The sequence below is a fragment of the Alnus glutinosa genome, chromosome 14 (assembly GCF_958979055.1).
Source record: "Alnus glutinosa chromosome 14, dhAlnGlut1.1, whole genome shotgun sequence".
Lineage (NCBI taxonomy): Eukaryota > Viridiplantae > Streptophyta > Magnoliopsida > Fagales > Betulaceae > Alnus > Alnus glutinosa.
In genome coordinates this window covers 1,586,473-1,607,369 of record NC_084899.1, presented here as the reverse complement: position 1 = coordinate 1,607,369, position 20,897 = coordinate 1,586,473, and the positions used below count along the sequence as shown (strand labels likewise).

Genomic DNA, 20,897 nt, shown 5'->3' with positions numbered 1-20,897 from the left:
GGAAAATGACCTGTGTAGAACACGCGTCGTCCCCGGAATCGCCCTGCAGCAAATAGGACTTCATAATCCTTAGGCGCCACCTTGCACGGTAAAAAAAAAAAGCGAAACGTGGCCATCACGCGTGCCCAATGAGAGAAGACTCTCCGGCACGTGATGACCACGCGACGGTCACTGGTGATACACACGATCGTAGCTTTCACTAGCAGGACCAAAGGACGACAGTGATCACGACTAAAGGGCACGTGTCTCTCATAAGTCGACGAAAATGCGTAAAACTGGCTTCAAAAAATAGAAAGCAAATGAAAGTTCAGCCATGCATCCTGCCGACGACACGAACCAAAACAGCTTCCCACCACCTGACGCCTCGAAGACAATCTTCCTGCCTGAATGAAAGCAAAGAAAAAGAAACAAGAAAACACAAACACAAACCATCAAAGCCCTAAGAGGACTAAAGGAATATCAGCCACCACCGGATCTATCGGGGGAACAAAACTCCACAACCTTAATGGCTATGAGAGACCTAACCTCCATTGGTTCTCACCAGAAAGGGACTAAAAACACTCCATAGCCTTAAAAAGGCTAGGAGGTAAAAACCACCGAGAGAAGGAAGGCGTGTACCAGCGAAGCAGCATTCAAAATGTAGACTATTTTTCTCTCTAGAAAACGAGAGCTTCTCTCTCTCTTTGTTACAAATCTCTTATTATAATTGCATTCTTAAAATAATATGATTCCGATGATTCTCTTGAGATTGTAAATGCATAGAGAAAATTTAAATCATTTGATTAAACTACTAAATATTAGGGTTTTAACTTTTAAGAATCAATCACAAAGCTATCTTATAAAATCTTGAAATTTCGTAGTTGAATTAGTTTGATTGTTTGAGTGAGTACAAATCTAATCATTAGAAACATCAAATTCGATCCAATTATGAGGGAAATAATTCTAACATGTTTAATGCATTTATATATTATTTCAATATTATATGCTTATTGATGAATATTGTGTCCTCCTTATAGTACGACCTTCTACATTTGTGTAGCATAGCCTTCAAAATAATAGTTAAAAACAATAATCCACAATCATAAACCTAAACACATAATTTAGGCAAATGATCAAACTTTTCACTCAACCAACCTCTCTATCAATTGATATACTCTTTCCCCTCCCACGTGGTTTATGAACTTTGTAGTTCCATTGAAATTGTTTGTTTGACAAAACTTTTAAAGTTGTGGTTTTTTGTATTTTTGTTGTGATGTGAAAATAGTCTTTGATGTTTTGAGTTGTTTATTAAGATTTTTATTTTTATTTTTGTTAAAAGGCAAAATGCTACCCGAAAAAGCGTCGCTAAGGAAGCCTATGATTTTTCAACCAAATATTCAAAATCTATAGGTTTTGTCTATCCTTTAAAAAAAAATGAAAATTTGTGCCATAGTTATACCTCATTCAATCAAAATGCATATGTTTTGTGGCAGATTAAACTGATCAATCTCTAATTTGGTTATGTGTCGTTTGGATGGGGGTTAATATTGTAGGATTCTTCATTTGGTTATATTGAAGTGAAGTAATCTGTATGCCCATGGCTATTTGAATTTCCTTCTAATTGCATTTTGCTAGGAATGTAGATTCCCTTGTTTGGAGGTCGGGGATCCATATTTCCTTCGCTTTGGGATTTTTTTCTTTTTATTTTTTAAATTCTAAAGACAAAAATGCCCATATTTGCTTATTAATAAGGCGCTCTAAACCATCATAATCATTTTGGCCCGTTTGAAATCCCATTTCCCCTCTCCTTCTTTTCACTTCTCTAAAAAAAATCAATTTCAAAACTTTGTTAATTTTTTTTTTATTATTATTATTATTATTTTTTTACTTTTTATATCACATCAACACTTTTTTATTACTTTTTAAATAAAAAACTCACTACAAATTCTACAATACAAATTTTTCTCACTTTTCTATATAAATTATTTCAACTTTATATCACATCAATCTTATTTTTCATTCATTAAAAAAAAATTCAAAGGGTAGGGGAGAAGAAAGAGAATTTCAAACGGGGCATTTGTTTTTGTTTTTTCCTGTTTGGAATGCTTCTTATTGACCTTTTTTTTTTTTTTTTTTTTTTTTTTTTTTTCGGTAGTTTAGATAGTTCGACACAAATTTACATATGGACCAATTTTGGTAAATTACACATGTTTTATGTACGTGCAAATAGCTACGAATTTCTGTTAATTTCAAATTTTTAACAGAAATGCAAGTCAACTGAATCCACGAGACAAACAAATTTCTTTTACCGTTTATTTATTTAAATTATTGATCAATTATAGATAAATTACACGGGATCAGTAACTACGTGGAGTAATGCTACATATTATTATTGTGTCTTTATTTTATCCCTCTAAAATTGATATGGCTCTTAAAATTACCGTTAGATTAAAATTCAATAGTTTATCATACATTCAATGGTGATTTTAAGAGTCATATTAATTTTTTAGGAAGATAAAAAAGAGACACAATGGTGATATGTAGCATTACTCTACTAGATGTAGACAAAAACTATATAATGTTTTGAAAAGTATTTTTTTAGTTTTGGTTTAAAAAAGGTTTGCATGCAATATAAATCGGAGAAGTAATTGTTAACTAGTACTGTTATATATTATAATTTTATTTAACATTCATCCAACAATGTTTATATGACACTCTCAACTAATTATTAGATCAATCATTGTTAAATAAAAAATAATAATTAGTTGTGAGTATCACATTAATTTTGTTGGATGAATGTTAAATATAATTATTATATTTAGTTTTATTTATTTTTTAAAATATTTTCAAAATTGTTCTCAAACTGGCCAAAGGATTATCTCAATTTTATTTAAAATGCATAATATTTATTTAATAATTGAGATATGTCATTTGCACAACTCTTACATAACAATTGCACAACGATGTTGATATGTCTAGCATTTTTTTTTTAAGAAATGACACTTACACATCACCCTCACAACAACTACATTCACGCGAGACACATTGGGGCCCAATGTGTATTGTGTGAGTGTAGTTGTTGTGCACAAGAAGTGTAAATATCATTTTTTTTTATATAAAAAAAATAAAAATGTTGGACACATTAGCATTGTTGTGTAATTGTTATACATCTAACATATATCTTAATAATTATGATTTAAAATTAATGTGTTATATTATTTTAAATTTTTAAAAGATGTTATAATTTTTTTTTTACATGTCCACGCAATAAGAGAGAAAAAAAAAAATTAGTGACTTCTACTTCATAAATGTGATCCCCAACTGATTGAGGTACTCTTAGAATACAAGATGTAACAATATTGACTTAAGTAGTTTTGAATCTTAACCATCAAGTAAATATTATCTATACATTTGAAATGAAGATGATATATTTCCAAACCCGCGCGGATTGTTAGCGCATCGACTTTTCGCGGTGATAGTAAACGACAGCGTTTCAGAAAAAGCAGGAAACAAAACTGGTAGAAACAGCACCGTTTCGGACATCTCTCGAAACTCCGCTCCAACCTTCCCAACGAAACGCCTCAGCCGCTTTACAAGGCGGTTAACGTTCCGGTGAAAGACTCTCGAAGCCTTGCCCAGCGTTGCTTCTTCTAATAAGAAAGAATATTGAAGTCGAGTTTCTCTTTTCTGGGTAACGATGGAGAGAGCACAGATTGAAACCCCAAAACCCTCAGAGACTCTTTTCTCTTATACTCGGCGTCGGTCTCCCCTCAAGAGCGAAACTTACTACACCCTGGTTCGAATCCTATCCCATTGCTACGACAAGTCGCACAGCTCTCACGCTGCTGAATTCGCACCTCAGGAGCTAAATCCAGGTAGTAGGATTCGAAATACGTCGCCGTTTTATTTACTGTAATTTGCAGAATTCGTAGGGTTTCTTGCTCTATATTTCGCAATGCTTTTTGGCTTATGAGAAATTGAATTGTTAGGCGTTGTTTGGTTGGTCTAGAAAATTGTGAATTTGCTTTGGTTTCTCCTCGTGAGAGCAAGCAATGTTCTTTCAAATGTCAATCACACAGTACCTAATGAGTAATTTTTTTGAATTTAGCAAACAGTGCCTAATTACTAATCAAGAGTAGGAATTTGAACAGTATTTCTTTGCTAATCTCAGTCTTAATCGCGCTGTTCTCGTTGTTTTTGATGTTGTTTCTTTGCTTTGAAGATCATGGCAGCAATGAAGTGGCGCGAGCTACCGGGAAAGCAGAGTGTGAGATTGTTGAATTGGTCGGTCCTGATAGAATGGAGCGCCAAAATTTGGTAACTCGGAAAGAGACAGTGTCTGATGTGAGTTTTGAAGCCATTGGTGCCGAAGACAGAGGGTTCGGTGATACACAACATGTGGTGATAGATGAGATAGAGAGAATAATGGCCATAGAAGAAAGTGGGGATTTGTTGAAACCGATGGATGTTATGTTCGATGAGAGTGATGAAGGGATTGGCTTCCAAGATAAAAGGTGTTGTATGGAAAAAATGCTAATGGATGAGTTGGAGCAAATTGTGAAAGGCAATGAAGAACATGTCCATGAAAATGGTATTAACCTGTCAATGACATCGTTGGACAAGAACCAGAGCGGGAGAGATGATGTTGTAGTGATGAATAAGCGAGGAGAACAGGCTGATTGTCAAGATCTAGTTATGGAGAAAGATGGGAATGCTGAGAAGAATTCTGAAGCTTTTGATGTATTATTAGATGAGAATGTGATTGGTGAAGTTCTAGGTCCAAGAGGGAATGGCAAAGACAACAGCTTGTCATTGAAGACTACTTCGTTGTGTGGAGAGCACAAAATGCAGCCGGCGGACATGGAAGTGGAGAAATTGGTTGCTTCCGGCCGGGCAACGGATTTCCTTATTCCTATTGCTGAGAATGCTGCAGAACCTGAGAAGGGAGAATGCTCGAATCAAAAGATTTCGGAAGCCTCCAGTGTATCGTTAGATAAAGATATCATCGGGGAACCTCCAAAATCAAGGGAGAATATGGAAGAGGAAAGTTTGTTGCCGAAGACTAATTCAACCAAGAGGGAATTGGAGAAATCAGGTGGTAATAGTGACTCATTGGATTCTCCCAGTCACATGGCTGAAGGTGGAGACATTGAGGAAGGTGAAATTTCTGGTGACTATGGAACTTATGACATGTCATTGGATACGCCTTTAGAAGATCCTATGGTGTCAGAGGAGAAGAATGTAGATGAGGTGCAAGTATCTCTAGATATAATTGATAAAAAAGAGTTCCTTTATGATGGCCTGAACGGAGCAAACAAAAAAGTTTTTGAGTTCACTTCTTTGAAAGTGGACGCACACGACAATGCCAACACTAGCGGAGAAATTGGACTAGATATTAGTAATAGAAACAAGATGGCATCTAAACCTGAAGCTGTTGTTCATGAAAAATCTATGAAAACTAAAAAGGCTTATAGGGAAGACCTTTTGCTAAAAGATGGAGGAACCAAGGAGGGTGCTGGTTGTCCACTAGCTTGTCCTAATAATCTAGACTTGCATGGACAAATCTCAGAAAAAAATACAACTGGTTCCCATGGAATCACATCTACAGAAGAGGTATGATTTTGATTTGCATTTTTTTACTATTTGACATATAATATTTTACACTTCTTCATGGGAAGCTTTTTAATATTTTTTTGAACCAATATCTGTTGGCATTGCCTATTTTGTTTTGGTTATGAGTTGTCTCTGTATACTATATCGATATGCTGCCTTCATGCAGGGTATATTCATTTTCATAACAGTTGTTCAGAGTACAATTGGAGTTAGTCATGGTTATTTTTAGAACTCTGTCATTCATCTCATTGTGGGCAAAGGAATGGGGTCTTGCTTTCTTTTAAGTACAAATTCTCAGTTTTAGATCAATTGATTATAATTCCCAGACAAGTGACTTTGCGTGTGCCTTTGGAAGGAAATGAACTATAGAAGTTTTTTGAGGACCGTGTGTGATGCACACTCTTTTTTCATAACTCTTTCCAGAAATGTTTTAGAGTTCAAAAAAATTAGGAAGTTATTGAAATTATGGTGTTTGTTCTCATGTAACCCTTTTGATTTGATATTTGTCAGCTGCAGCAAGATGCTAGTTCCTGCAAAAAGAAAAGGCGGGGCCCTCTTTCTAAAGAAAATAAAGCAAAGAAAAAGGTATTTTATGTCTCTATGTTTCTTCTATTGCTTCAATGCATTTGGTGTATGTGTGTGTTCTTTTATGAAGCTTATTTGTTGTCCATTGTCACTGAAAGAGATTTTATACTGTATCAACTTGGTATTCCTCAACAGTCATCTGAAAGATTAATTTAAACATTTTTCAATTCCAAATTTACCAAGTCCGTAGGGAATGTAATTCTATCTTCTTTTGAAGTGTTTAATCAATTTTTTTTTTTTTGGACAATCATATTCTGCAGCAAAAAGAACGAAAGAGACGAGCAGAAAAGAACAGAGAGCTTGGTGTTAAAAGGTTGAAACTGTATCCAGTATCGAAACCAAAAACTGTGACATATTGCCGCCATTATCTCAAGGGAAGGTGCCACCAGGTTCTACAACATTCCCTATCATATTTACCTTGTTCGATCTTTATACTGATTATTGAATTGCTTGTAGACTGTAGTTTCACATTACCCTTGCTATGCAGCAAAGGTGCATTCTGATGTTTATATCATATGACTCATAGAGAAGTATAATTCTCTGGTTGTTGAACACTGGGCTTTATGGTGATTATTTATTTATTTCTGGTTACCCTTACGGGTCATTCAAATCTGATATTGAACCTTCTGTTTCAGTAAACAGGTCTTTTGCTGCCCTTTTTTGTCTTCCTGTATGGGCTAATTTAGTTCAAAAGATGGTATCAATTTCTCTGTCGCAGGGCATATGAATGTGCCCTATAATACCATCAATTGAAAATAATTCGTGACAAGAGTTCAACAAATTGTTTCTGTTCCAGAGCATCTAGATGTAGCATATCAACCCCTTTTTTATCCTCTTACCCTTCCCTCGCCTCCAAATTTCCAATTAACTTGTGTAACATAATTTTCTAAAGATGTTATTGTATTGCTTCAGATGATCTTTTTGCCTATGGGTTTTCTTTCTTATCTTTTATTGGATACGTACCTATGGATTTTCTTTGTGTAGTCATCTACTCATACAATCATTTTTCCTCCTTGTTTCACAGGGTGACAAGTGCCAATTTTCACATGATGCAGTACCTTTGACAAAATCCACGGTATATTCTTTTTACTTATGCTCTAGCGCGTCCTCCCGGCTTAGCAGAGGCAATGCGCATGTAGGGTAGCGTTGGGACCTCCCGAAGGTTTTGGGATTGAGGACTTTGGTTTTTGAGGGTTGTTGGGCTTTCTTTTCTTGTTGTAGGCCACTTTGGTACTTCCTGTGTACTTAGGGGTACTTTACGTTTTTTTTTTATAAAATCTTTATTACTTATCAAAAAAAAAAAAAAAAAACTTAAACTTTCTTAAGATGCTACTAGCTGCATTCTACCCTGGTTAATAGTTTCATAAAACTATTGTTGCTATTTAGGCTGAGTAGCTGGAATTTAGTCTGATTAAAGGATTTAATTGGTTGTTCACTCAACTTGTTCCCCATTACTAATTACATTGGATAAGCATCTGTTGTCTGATTCTAGTTCAATGGTCAACGTATACGTGTAGTAAAGCAAATTTGTGCTACCTCAGTAACATCTCTTGAATGGCCTAACAGACTCTCTGTGTGTGTGTGTGTGTGTGTGTGTGTTGTTGCAGCCCTGCTGTCATTATGCACGTCACTCATGCATGAAAGGGGATGACTGTCCATTTGATCATCAGCTTTCTAAGTATCCCTGTGACAATTATGTTAAAGGTTTCTGCAGCAGAGGTGATGCTTGTATGTTTTCACACAAGGTACTTTCTTGCTCTGTGCCTTTTGGGTCTTTTAATGTTTTGAAATACTGTACCCTTTTTGTTCAAGAACACATTGAAGTGTTTTTTCATGTTTATTTACTACTATTTTCTCCCTCAAGAAAACAAAATAAATAAGTAAATTTTCCCCAAGTATTTGGGATTAATGCTCAAGAAGTTGAGTTGCTTTTTCACATTAGCTACTCTCATCTCAGATACCAACCAAGGAAGATTCAACACCTGCTTCGAATGATTGCAAACCTGAGTTGAAGTATCCATCCTTGCCAGGTAATACAAATATTAAGAAGCAACTGAATGTTACTGGTAGCTCCCTGCAGAATGTTGATTCCTTGTCCAACTCTGTGGGAGCACATTCTCTCACGAATGTGAAGACTCTAGTGAAACCACCTGCACTTGTACCCAAAGGTATTAGCCGCCTCCTCACTGCTGAGAAATCTGCAGTGGTCAATTCTACTATGTTTAAACAAGGGAGGTCCTCTCCAAGTGGGAGTGAGGGAGCCAAAGTTGGGAATCAGGCGGTCCCAAGTACATCAGACACACTTCAAAAAGCTAATGAGATTCCAAAGAGAACTTCACCGTGTGTGGTACCAAAGGGAATAAATTTTCTCTCATTTGGCAAAGCCCCATTGGATGATTCTGTTGGTAAAAAAGTGGCTAGCTTGCATTCAAACAGGTACAGTGGTACCAAATTAACTTTAGCAGACAATTTAAATTTGCAGAAACAAGCTAGCTCATCTCCAAATAATGATGTTAGCATCAAAGTTGGCAACCAGACAAGCCCAAGTGCATCAGAGACAACTCAAAATTGGAATGAGATGCTAAAGAAAACTCAACCTGCAGCTACACCACAGGGAATGAACTTTTTGTCTTTGGGAAAGCCCTCGGTAGATCATTCTAGTAGTAAGAGAAAGGTCAGCTTCCCTTCCAGTTGCAATATTGGTGTTCATGGAGCTGTTCTAGAGAAACAAACTGCAGGTGATAAATCTCAAAACTCAAGTGCAATCTCATTGAGGCTGCCAGCTTCTCCACTTGCTTCCGGTCAATCTTCAGGTGGCTTAGCATCTGTGAATTATGAAGATGCACCAAACTCAGCTCAGAAGGCACTCTCATTGATACTTTTTGCATCAAAGTATGAATCAAAGATGAAAATGAATCAGTCTGTCAGTGCTCTTGATGTTGGTAAGGAAGGTACTAGTAATATAAGAAGAAGTTCCCAGAATGATATGGCAAAAGCTTCAAAAATTTTGGACTTCTTGTCTAGTGGTGGTAGTAAAACTAAGCAGTAAAGGATAAAACCCTAAGTGGTAGCCAAACCCCAATGTGGTCGGGCTGTGGCTCTTATATCTGATCAGTTCGAGTAAAACACAGCAGCATTGAGGAAAAGACATCTAATAGTTCATGCCTTCTCTTTTGTCCTTTAGCAGCACAATGTTGTATTTTTTCAGCTTATTTCCAGAAGCCGCTGATCAGGTGCAGTTTGCATTTCTATTGATGTTTTTATTGCCTTTAATTGGTGATAGTTAACAGGCAAAAACTAACTAAAGGAACTTTTTTTATTCTTTTGAAATCTCAACTGTAGATGGAATGGCTGCATTGTGATTGTGAAGTTCATTGATTATGATCGCTTGAGATCTTTGCTTTGAAGGGACTTCAGATTGATTTTCTTCTTTGAGATATTATAAACCAGTTCTATAGAAAAGCCAGTCACATGTGACTATCATCTTAAAGTTGAGGCCCTGGTAATTGATTATCTTCTTGTCACTTGCAACCTTGCTTGTTGTCATGGCTTCATCTTGATTCTAACTTTATTACTGCCGTTAAAGGGCAAAAGCAGATGACCGCAGTGATGGTTTTATGGAAAATATCCACCTTTGTCACCCTTGTGATCAATTCTCAAAAAGTGTTTTCAGTCTGCCAACTTGCGATGGGATCTTGATGATCAAGTTACAGATGCCTAGTCCTTGCAGGTTCTTTTTTTTTTTTTGGTTAAAAAATAATAATTGGGAAGGCCTTTGCAGCTATTCAGGTTGCTTTTTCGAATGCTCTTTGCTGCTCTTCCAAATATTACAGGTGTATGTTAGATCCATGGAAAATCTCAGTCAATTTATTACTTCGCTGAATATTCTATGATAAACAAAAGACTCTTTCATAGGTTCAATGTAAATTTCGAATTAGGTTGTTAGATTGAAGATCCAATGCTTAAATTTACTGAAGGTACATTTTGAAATGGTAGCTCATTAGTCCTGCGGGATGAGGTGTGTAAGAGTGTAGTGCTCAACTATGTTAGTGAAGTATCCATGATGTTGAAGGTGGACAACCAGTCTAGTCTCCTCAAAACAGTCTCCTTTGATGACTAAACACATATTTTAAAGCACAATATACTAATAGGAGTTTTTGGTAAGAATAGTTATCTTAATTTTTTCAATGAACATGATTTTCGCCGTGATTGTTTGGTCATAACAGAACCCCTAATATTATCTGTGCATTATTTTGTGACAATGTGATGGGGACACCTGACACAGACCACTGACCACGCGTGTATGGACATGGATGTCGGAGGATGGCACAGTCCATGACCTTGCGGTTGGCTGATTGAGAGCTAAAGATATTATTATGGGTACTTTTGTTATTTTCCACCTTTTTTTTTTTTGTTATTTATTTTTCAGATTGATTGTGTTATTTTTCAGATTTTGGGCTTTATATTATTTTAATGGCTTGTCGGCCCAAGTATCACTAGAGTTAGGGTTAGGGTTTAATCCCTAGTCTAGTTAAGCATAATTAGTTTTGATGAAATAAAGAAAATATCGACTCTTGTTGTCTTCCCTCTTCTGATTTCTCCCCTCTCCCATGCTTCTTCATTTCCTCTTTTACTTCTCGTCTTCTTCTCTCTCTTCAAACTTTCTTCTCAATTGCTTGTTGTCCCGCATCACAATGTCTTTTAGTTTATACTATTGGATCACGATTCTCATCATTTCACTTGGAATGATGTCATTTAAATTTTTTAAATAACGTGATACCATGTACACCGTTAGAACATTCACAATAGATAATGTATATCCACCTTTTATCTAAAATAGCTAATGGAAACACTAAAATGCCCCTCCAACGGATTATGTGAACCAAATGCAAATTAGATTTTGGTTGCATTTGTCTACAGTGTCATGGGGCGTGACACTGTGCAACAACCTATTCTTTTTTTATTCGTTTCTATTTCTCATTCTCTCTTTGCTTTTCTCTTTTCCAGTTTCCTGAAGCTTCCGTGAAAGTTTTTGTTTCTCTGTGTTGTCTCTCTGCTAAAGCAAAGTCTTGATTGCTTGATTTCGTCGACGCTAGCCAGAATTAGAAAAAGGAAAGATCAATAGTTTCGAAATAGGCAACAGTATAGAAAGGTGATTTACTTATTTTCGAAATGGGCAAGAGCATAGATAGCACAATCACTCAAGGCAAAATTGTAGATGCTAGAGGATTCTATGTGCAAGATCTTGGGCCTGTTATACAAAGCACAACCATGCCTAACCATGCTTCCAAATTCAGGACAGATTCCATTGCTTCAGCTCAATTTTTATGTCTAGATGAACAACCAACTTACGCGGAGGTTCCACCGAGATGTTCTGGGCGAAGTCTACTAACCCATGAACATGGGTTTTTCTTTTCGTGAGGACGTCCTTCAGGCCAGAGCTTCGAACGAGGGGTGTATCGCGACAACGACGCACATCCCATAGTGGTGATTTGCTTGATTTTAGAAATGGGCAAGAGCGTTTGATTTGTTTGATTCCTTCTGATTTGTGAAATGGTTATGCGTCTGATTTTCTTTTGAATAAAACAATTTATAAATTATTATTTTAAGAAAAAAGTAATAAAAAAGAATAAAGAAATAATATAGAGTCAGGAACAGATTATCGGATGTATGGTGTCTTTTAAAACCCATTAACTAAACTAGATAAAGTGAGTTTTGATTAACTATTTTAGATTGTGATATACATAATCGGATGAGAATGCTCTAAAGAAGCAACAAAACAAAATCTGAACTTTTCATTTCACTTGATATTGAGAGGATTCTATTTCAATACTGTGGCTTGCTAATAATGAAAGTATTCCTGTACTGTTACTTGCTAATAATCAAAGTAGTATAGGATATGATGAAGACTAGGAAAAAAGCTGTTAATGTTGCCTTCAAATTGGGAAACAAATTTAGTATGATTTGTGGCGTGTGGTCTGTAGTGGTGAGTTGAATTATACATCTGTCAGGCTTTTCTGTGCTTGCAATTCATGCGATGTGAAACGAATATCATAGATATTTATGGAATATTTTATGTAGGGAGCGCTTGGCACTCGCTTTCGGTTTGGACAAAGGCATAGGTTGAGTTTGAAGTTTGCTCGATGTGGGACTCTCTGTGGTGTATGTGGGCCGTAATCTGGGCTTAGTGGATGGCCATTCCTTTCGTGGTGCTGACCTTGTCGAGCATTTGCGTAGTGCTGTTATCATGGGGAAAGCTATGATCATTGTCCAAAACATAAAGGTGAGAGGAAAAAATTCGTGATTGATACGTCTGAAAAGTTCTTAACTATTTTCAAATTTGTTTGAAATGCTTCAAAAGCTATTTGATTTTTTTTTTTGTTTCACGTGGACCTACAGATCCAATAATTTGAAAAAAAAAAAAACATTAATGTGAGATGGAGAAATAAAAAATTCTTCTCCTAGTCAAACTTAATGATGTTAAAACATTTGCGCTTATTATCACTTTTCTTCCTTTATACTATATCTACTATGACCCAGAACACTGAATTTGAACTTTGGCTTCACTTTAGTATTCACTTATTGAAATCAACCATATAAGATGAAACTTGAGGAAAAAGCTTGGTTTATAGCAGTTTTCACAATTCCTTTTAAACTCACATATCAATTTACATTTTAAGAAAATGTCATATGGATTGTTATGTGGCACTCCACATTTTAGTGTAACTAATGGGATAAGTGTCGTGTTGATTGTTATGTTAATTTGTAAACGTGATAAGTGTCATGTGAATTACCAATAAGGAATTTATAATAAAAAACATAATATTACCTCTAAAGATGAATGATTGATATATAACAGTTGTCTACCTGTTGTGCACCAATCACTCCTCATTTCTAATATGCTAGACTGTACAACGTGATTTCACCAAACATAGCATCATTACTTCCTTTTTTATTTTTATTTTTAATTTTTAATTTTTTTAATGCTTGTAAGGGTGATCACAGTGACGTAACACCCCTCCATTTTCGCAGGAATCTGTGTTAATGTTCACGGGCCCATATCTAAAAGTAATGAGACAGCGAAATCAATGGGAATCATGAATGGCTAGGTTAGGTGTCCCGACCAATGCTCGTACGAAATTGATTTTGACTACAATATGAAGCAATGACACATCACACATGGAGAGTTGGTCTCATGTGATGTTGTCATACAAAATGACTCCCATTTTATAGTAAGATATGATATGCATTATTTTCTTGTTCTCTTCTTTGTCATTTTTTATTGGCAACGCCATTAATCTTAATAAAAAAATCAATGGTAAATTTATAATGCTACGTCAACGGAGAATGATGAAAAAAGGATGGAAGAATATAAAATAACATTTATCTTTTGTAATTGAGTGCTGTTGGGAGTAAAAATAAAACCATTTAAAACACGTTACATAATCAGTTGATATAAAATAAGTATGAAGAGTAATATTATTTTAATTTTTATTATAAGTCTTTTATAAACAGATATAACAATTTATGCAGCGCTTATCACGTTTACAAAATAATGTGACGGTCCATGCGGTATTCACCACTTCAACCATTTGAAATTGAGCCATCATGTGATGGTTCAAGAGATATTTACTTTTATAAAATATTTATCTTGTAAGTTTGTAAAAAAAATTATAGTAAAAATTGTTGGATCTCAAACGTATAACTTTATAATAGCTGAACCATAAAGAAACGTCCAATCTCTATATAACTTTGCTTTAGAGGTTTTCGTGTTTCTTGCCTCATAATAAAAAAAACCTTTGGTGCAAAAAGTTTAGATTAGATTTAAGGAACAAGTTTAGATTCACTTTAATATTTTATATGTTTGTGTTTTACATTGTTTGATTTATATTTTAAGACACATGGTGGCTCTAAGCAACGTTATGTTTGCGTATGGTCATATTCATTTTTCATATATTACCCAAGAACTCAATTATCAAGAGTTATGAACGATTATAATCGATTCATAATATTTTTTTTATTTATTTTTTTATCAAGATCGATTTGAACGGATTTTAGACTCAAATTTTAAGATCTATTAAGGTTTAAAGTTTGAAAAATGCTAGGAATAATCTTTTTATATTCTTTCAAATTGATGTGACTTTTAAAATTATCATTGAATTTGTAATATATCACAGTTAGATTTTGATTTAACGGTGATTTTAAGAGTTACATCAATTTTGGAATAATAAAAAGAGGATAAAAATATAGTCCCTAACATTACTCTTAAATTTTAGGTATGGTAAACATGAACCTAACTTGATTATACTGGATAATTACTAAAATATTTCAAATTAATAACATTACAAATGTTTTATATTTTCTATAAAATATTTTACAATGTTATCTTGGGTGTTTAGTATTATTAGATAGTTTAAAAAATATTAATAGTCACAATAATTGGTAGACAAAATATCCAATAGGGATTAGACCAAGTCTAAGTGGAAAGGTTTTGGAATAAAATTCCTAAAATATAATTAATCTTGGAACATGATCAAGATATATATATTTTAAGAGAATTCAATTTGAGATGGCTTCTTCAATCTCGAAAATACAAATAACTGTTTTACAAATTTGTAGTAAAAATTGTAGTGCCATAATAACGAGTAATGCTAAAAAAAAATAAAAAAATTATTAGAATTGTACATCAGTCCTGTATCAATCATTTTCCGTGTAACAATAGCATTGCTCAAGCTTGCCCCAAACTTGCCACGTAGGACACCACGTCCTCGAACTACTATATATAATTCCCCACGAAGCAATATCTCACTCTCATCTTCTCAAATGGCGACCTCTGTGGGGAACAACTTCATGCCTCCGACTCTGATCTCCAATCTCCAGCAAGTTCTGATCGCCAGAAAAAACGACACCGTAGAATGCCAGTCCCACAAACCAACCGAAGCTGACGAGTCGAAAACGGAGAGCGATTGCGCAAAGCCGGTGGTGTTGGTGACCAACGGGGAAGGCGTAGAGTCTCCCGGTCTCACATTCCTCGTCGAAGCTCTCGTCCGTGATGGTCGCTTCGACGTCTACTTGTGCGCTCCTCAATCGTCAGTTCCTCATAGCCATTTCCTATTTTCCTCTTTATAATTTCCATGTTTATCCCTTCGTTTGGTTGCCGAGAAAGTGTGGGAAAATAAGCTTCCGATTTGAAATTTTCTTTTCTTTTCTTTTTCTTCAGCAGAACTAGTTAATTTTTTTTAACTAAACGTGAAGCTCATGTTTGGTAATGAGATTTTGGCTTAGTGTGATTCACGAGGGTCGATTGGATGGTCATGTCTTCGCTTCCCAATCATCGGTTTCTTATAGTCATTTCCCTCTCTATTTTCCACTTTGATCCCTCCGTTTGGCTGCTGAGAAGTTTAGGAAAAGAAAATCTCGTAACTCTGGATATTTTTTTTTTGTTGCCTTTTATATTCTTTTTTCTCAAAAGAGTCCAGCAAAACTAACTGAAATTTACTCCATTGTCTTTTCTTATATATTCCTGCTTCCTCAGTTGCTGGTTTAGATAGGATTTGCTGTTCTATTCAAAATAAAATAAACAGAAAATAAAATGAAACGAATATGCTCATGTTCAGTGGTATGAATTTGGCTCATCGGTGCAGGGATAGATCGGTGTCCGGTCACTCGGTGACGATCCGGGAAACGCTTTCTGCGTGTTCCGTTGAATTCAGCGGTGCCACTGCTTATGAAGTTTCTGGTAATTCCAATGCTCACATTGTGTACTTTTTTGGTTAATTTTTAAAATTGTTTTCAGGAGCTATAGCTATCATCGTATTATACTGGAATTAGAATGGAATATGCTTTGATTGTTAATTTTCATATGATCAGGCAGTCCTGCTGATTGTGTATCTTTAGCTTTATCTGGGGCATTGTTTTCTTGGTCAAAGCCTGTTTTGGTATGCATTTAGAAATTAGAATCTGTACTTTTTGAGATGCTTGTTGATACTTTGAGCACTAATTATTGTTTCTATCCTGTATTGTTATTTTCAGGTCATTAGTGGAGTAAACAAGGGATCAAGTTGTGGTAACAACATGTAAGTAATATATATATGTATTATATATTTTAAATAAGTTTGAATTTGCCACTGAAAGGAAATTCAGCTGACAGTTTTGGTGGTATGGGTTTGCTATATCGCATTTTATTGCTTTGAGCGCTGACGTTTGAGTTCCCATGACGTAGGTTCTACTCTGGGGCTGTTGCTGGAGCTAGGGAGGCAATGATTTGTGGTGTACCATCTCTTTGCATATCATTGAACTGGTGATTGTGTTTTCTGGGTCTTGTTTCTTATTGGTTCTGCTTCTTGTTTTTGGGCATTTCTTTCCTCCCCTCCCCCCTCTTCCCCGCCCACTTTAATGGGTATCTATCGAGTATATTATATGTCAAAGCCTCTTTCAGGAAGAAGGAGGTGAGCTGTGAGAGTGATTTGAAGGATGCAGTCATTGTTTGTTTGCCATTAATACATGCGGCTGTGAGAGATATTGAGAAAGGAACTTTCCCTAAAAGTTTCTTGCTGAATATTGAGATTCCCAGCTGTCCTTTGACAAACAAGGTTTGCTTCTTGTGCTGCTACGTTTTTGGATTGTGTGCAAGTATTGTAATTTGAATGTGAAGTGTATATCTAAACTAGTCGTGATCATCTTTATATTGAAAATGACTTATCTCCATCCATGTGTCTATGGTATTACAAGAAGGTGATATTAATTATATGGACGATTTTTTGGGTGTTTAGAATAGCTTTATTTATCAGATGGTCAGTGGCAGAAGTTAAAAAATTAGCAAATTTTCCATGGCACATTTCGCTTTCCTTCAACTCTTGAGATTGTATTGTTAGTCATACTCCTTTTTGGAAATAGAATCAAAGTCACATTTTAGACAGATCAATGAATTAGATGTTCGAAATAGGCATGTGTAGCAATTGACATTACCCTTAAAAAAGAGCCAGCTTCATGATCTTAAGTATGCTTATGTTTCTCTTCTTGTTTTTATTCTCAAAAAATATGCAACTGAGGAATATGGATTCAAAGCATCATGTGAGATTAGACTTAGGCACCAGGTCAGGATAAAATTGATATAAGGATGACTAAATAAAACAAACATGGAAGTCTATTTGCAGTCTTGTGAATGTCTTAGTACAAATATTTAGGCTTATATTGCCCTGACCAGGGCCCTCCTGTTATTAGATGGGTCACATTTCTGTGGAATTTTAGAGTTCCGGGATGTTCAGTGGGCTGAAGTCTTTCCATTTTTGTCTCACAAGAACTTCAATGAGTCATCACATTCGCTTGGTGACATTCAAGTGCTTTCTAGTTGCACCTTGCAATTATATGGTTTATTTATTGGGGCTATACTTTTGTTTGACAGGGCTTCAAGGTGACCAGGCAGAGTCTATGGAGGTCCTCTCTAAGCTGGCAAGCTGTGTCAGCTAACAGGCATCCCTCTGCTGGCCATTTCATGTCCAATCAGCAAAGCCTTGGTATGAAGCTGGCACAGCTCAGCCGAGATGCCTCTGCTGCTGTGAGTTCTTCCTGTTTGATACCATAATGCTCCAATGTTTTAATTTTTGGGTATGTTTTCAGTTGTCATTCTGAAAAGCATATCCTCTGAAATTCTTAGGGTGCAGCACGTCGTTTGAACTCACATCGGAAGAATGTGGAGATTGAATCTGTTGGAGTAGCAGGAAAATGCAATTCCCAACAGACTCTGAAGAAATACTTCCGTTTAGAGGTACAAAGCAGTAGCAGCCAAATCTCTCTACTAGTTATCTATGTATTGGGGGGGCTTGGGAGGGGAGGAAAAAGTAGACTGTGGCCTCGTTCGATAACGCTTTTTGGGAAAGCTTTTTGGTTTTTTAACAAGAAAGTAAAAGCATTAACAAATAACTCTAAAAATAAAGCACTCACAAAATACTTAAAATTATTTTCATTTTTATCTCACATTATAACACATTTTCAACCACCAAAAAAACAAAAAGCACCCTTTTATCAAACGAACCCACCGGATATATTTGTTATGGAACCCACTTCCTTTACATTGCTGCACTATCCTACTTTTTCCGTTAGCAACTTTTATTATTTCAAGGAACATTTTCTATGAGCTGTGGTTATATTTATGTTTGCAGTTCGTAGAAAAGGAGCAGGAACATGTGGATGAGGATCTAGATTACAGAGCACTTGAAGATGGATTTGTGAGTTGCAACCTCTTTGTTTATCATCTTCTTGTCAATCTCTTCTCCTTGATTGCTGATTCTATGGCTCCCTTTGGCACTACAGGTTGCAATTACTCCTATGTCTTTAAATCCAGCCAACTGGTTAGAGGGTCAATCAATGGTGTCAAACTGGCTTGCTGTTGCACTCGCAGATGAACAATAAAGCTTCCTATGAAAGAAGGAAAAAAGGGAGCAAAGGAAGCTTCATCTGCCTTAAGAGTAACGTGTATATGAGAGGACGCCCCACTCTTCTTATATCAATGTCAAGCCAATTCGTGGCAGGCAATATTTGATTACAACTCAAACTAGATGGTCCACACTGATGTACACACGGCCTATGGCCTTGTACAGAGGATGTCTTTTCAGTTTTCAGCTCAACTAATTTGGTGTGCTATCGTGTTTCGCCAACCAATGTTTTCGAGGTAGAGTTTGGGCCACGCGTCAATGTTCATTTACTGTCATGTGAGCTCAGGCCCAGGGGCCATTAAGGTTCCACGTCAGTATCAACGAAGCCCAACCCACCAACTATCTGTCAGCTCAACACGCCTACTCCTTCTGGGTGAAAAAACATTAGACATTCTATCTTCCGAAACTAACACTTTTGATGTTATTTGACGCACAATAATCTCTATATATCGATTATGAATCTGCATTCCCTGAGATCGATAAACTTTTTGGATCTTATCAACCAAAGAGATACGACTCTGCACTATAGTTAGCTTAGCACCAATCAAGAATCCCCAAGGAATTTCAAGAATTTTTGTTATACGTTTGTTCCAACCCTCAATCCTCTTTTCTAGGTTCATCGATATTGAATCAATTGAACGAACTTCTAACACTTGTTCCACTTTTGGAAGACCCTGTGTTATATCTCTAGATCTCTATTTTTCATATATAAATGTAATTAACGTATCTCCTTTGTAAATGATTTCTCCATACACGCCTACTCCTTCTGGCTACTGGCTAGCAGTGCTACTTCTAAAAGCATTCATAGCAGTTTCTTTAAAAGGGGTCTGTTTTTTAAGTTTTAAAAAAAAATTCAAGAAAATTACAAAAATTCTTCCACAATAGTTTTTCTAAAATTTTCATTTCCCTAAGAAGTGAAAATCACTATTCACTTCCCTTCAATTGTTTATTCACAAAATATATTATCTCTCACATACTTTATTTCTCTTTCCTATTTTTAATTAAAGTAAAGGTAAAAAATATATTATCTCTCTCCTACTTTATCTCATTTTTCTTATTTTTAATTAAAGTAAAAGTAAAAGAATAATATTTTAATGATATAGGAAAAAATAAAGGGAAGCTGTTGTATGGTGTTTACGTATAAGGAAAATGAGTATAAGGAAAATGAATAAAAAGCTGTTGTGAATGCTCTAAAGTTTTATGAGAAATACTACACATCATCTCATTGTCCTCCTAAATTGATGTGGCTCTTAAAATCACCATTGGATCAAAATCTAATGATGATCTATCATAAATTCAATGGTAATTTTAAGAGCCACATCAATTTTAAAATAACAAAAAAAAAAAAAAAAAAAACAATTAAATGATGTAAGCATCCAAGACTCCAAGTATCCAAGTTTTATATCCAAGTTGGATGATGTATAAATCCAAGTTGGATATGCCTTTAACGTTCGGAAGGATTTAAGCATGACGCGTGGCGTCCATGCAGATTAGGGACCGACAAAAGTATGAGACCGAGTAACCACATCATCTTGACCATTCAAAATTGTGACGAGAAGATCCAACGTTTCGAAACCTTTCTTGCTTCGTGGAGATAAAAGCAAAGAATAAAGTTGAATACCAGATGTTGTTCCGAGCAAAATGACGATTACATTGTGGCCGCAACCGCCCAAGTCCACGGACTATTGTCATCATTAAAGACAATAAGTTGGTTTTCAATGGGAACAAAAAAAATAATAATAATAATGATAAAAAAGTTGGTTTTCAATGTGAATTGAACTCGTTCGATATAAGTGTGTCGTAACAGAATACAAAGTAAATATCTCTCAATTTTATCAGGTTAATTTTATGGATAATTGCATCACTAGACCTTAGAATTTACCTAAATTACAAATTATTTTCTGTGGTACTATAATTACAAATAATTTCCTAAACTTATTTTCCATCCACCAATTAAATAAAGTCCGTTAATAGATTACAATATAAATGATATTTAAAGGTTGTATCATTATTTATATAACGTGGAAAACTAACTGATTCTGTTAACTTGGAGGACGAAAAACAGGTTTAAGGATTGATTCGTAATTATAGTTTGCCACAATAACCCTCTATAAACTTTTTGTTCCACAGGGAGTAATTCGTAATTTAGGTCAACCCTAAGGATCAATAGTGCAATTATCCCTTAATTTTAATTTGAAACTAAATTCAAGCGGAACCGTTCTCTCTTGGTATTTGTTAACCTAATGATTTTGTCTATTGTAATGTAATATTAGTGATATTATGAAG

At 35.4% G+C, this 20,897-nt stretch overlaps 2 protein-coding genes across 2 annotated transcripts; both read left to right on the top strand.

The window, feature by feature from the left end:
- Positions 1-3,491: 3,491 nt before the first annotated feature.
- LOC133857016 (uncharacterized) lies at positions 3,492-13,435 on the top strand. Its single transcript, XM_062292108.1, has 11 exons — positions 3,492-3,854; positions 4,202-5,592; positions 6,103-6,177; positions 6,438-6,566; positions 7,202-7,252; positions 7,785-7,922; positions 8,135-9,410; positions 9,520-9,679; positions 9,764-9,907; positions 12,259-12,460; positions 13,210-13,435. Exons 1-7 carry the CDS (start codon positions 3,677-3,679, stop codon positions 9,224-9,226), a joined length of 3,054 nt encoding a protein of 1,017 aa, XP_062148092.1. The 5' UTR covers positions 3,492-3,676; the 3' UTR covers positions 9,227-9,410; positions 9,520-9,679; positions 9,764-9,907; positions 12,259-12,460; positions 13,210-13,435.
- A 1,540-nt stretch (positions 13,436-14,975) lies between these two features.
- Positions 14,976-19,085, top strand: LOC133857017 (uncharacterized). Its single transcript, XM_062292109.1, has 10 exons — positions 14,976-15,266; positions 15,822-15,916; positions 16,048-16,115; positions 16,210-16,253; positions 16,400-16,477; positions 16,616-16,769; positions 17,582-17,734; positions 17,834-17,944; positions 18,339-18,404; positions 18,490-19,085. The coding sequence occupies exons 1-10, from the start codon at positions 15,001-15,003 to the stop codon at positions 18,586-18,588; spliced, it is 1,134 nt and encodes a 377-aa protein (XP_062148093.1). The 5' UTR covers positions 14,976-15,000; the 3' UTR covers positions 18,589-19,085.
- Positions 19,086-20,897: the final 1,812 nt, after the last annotated feature.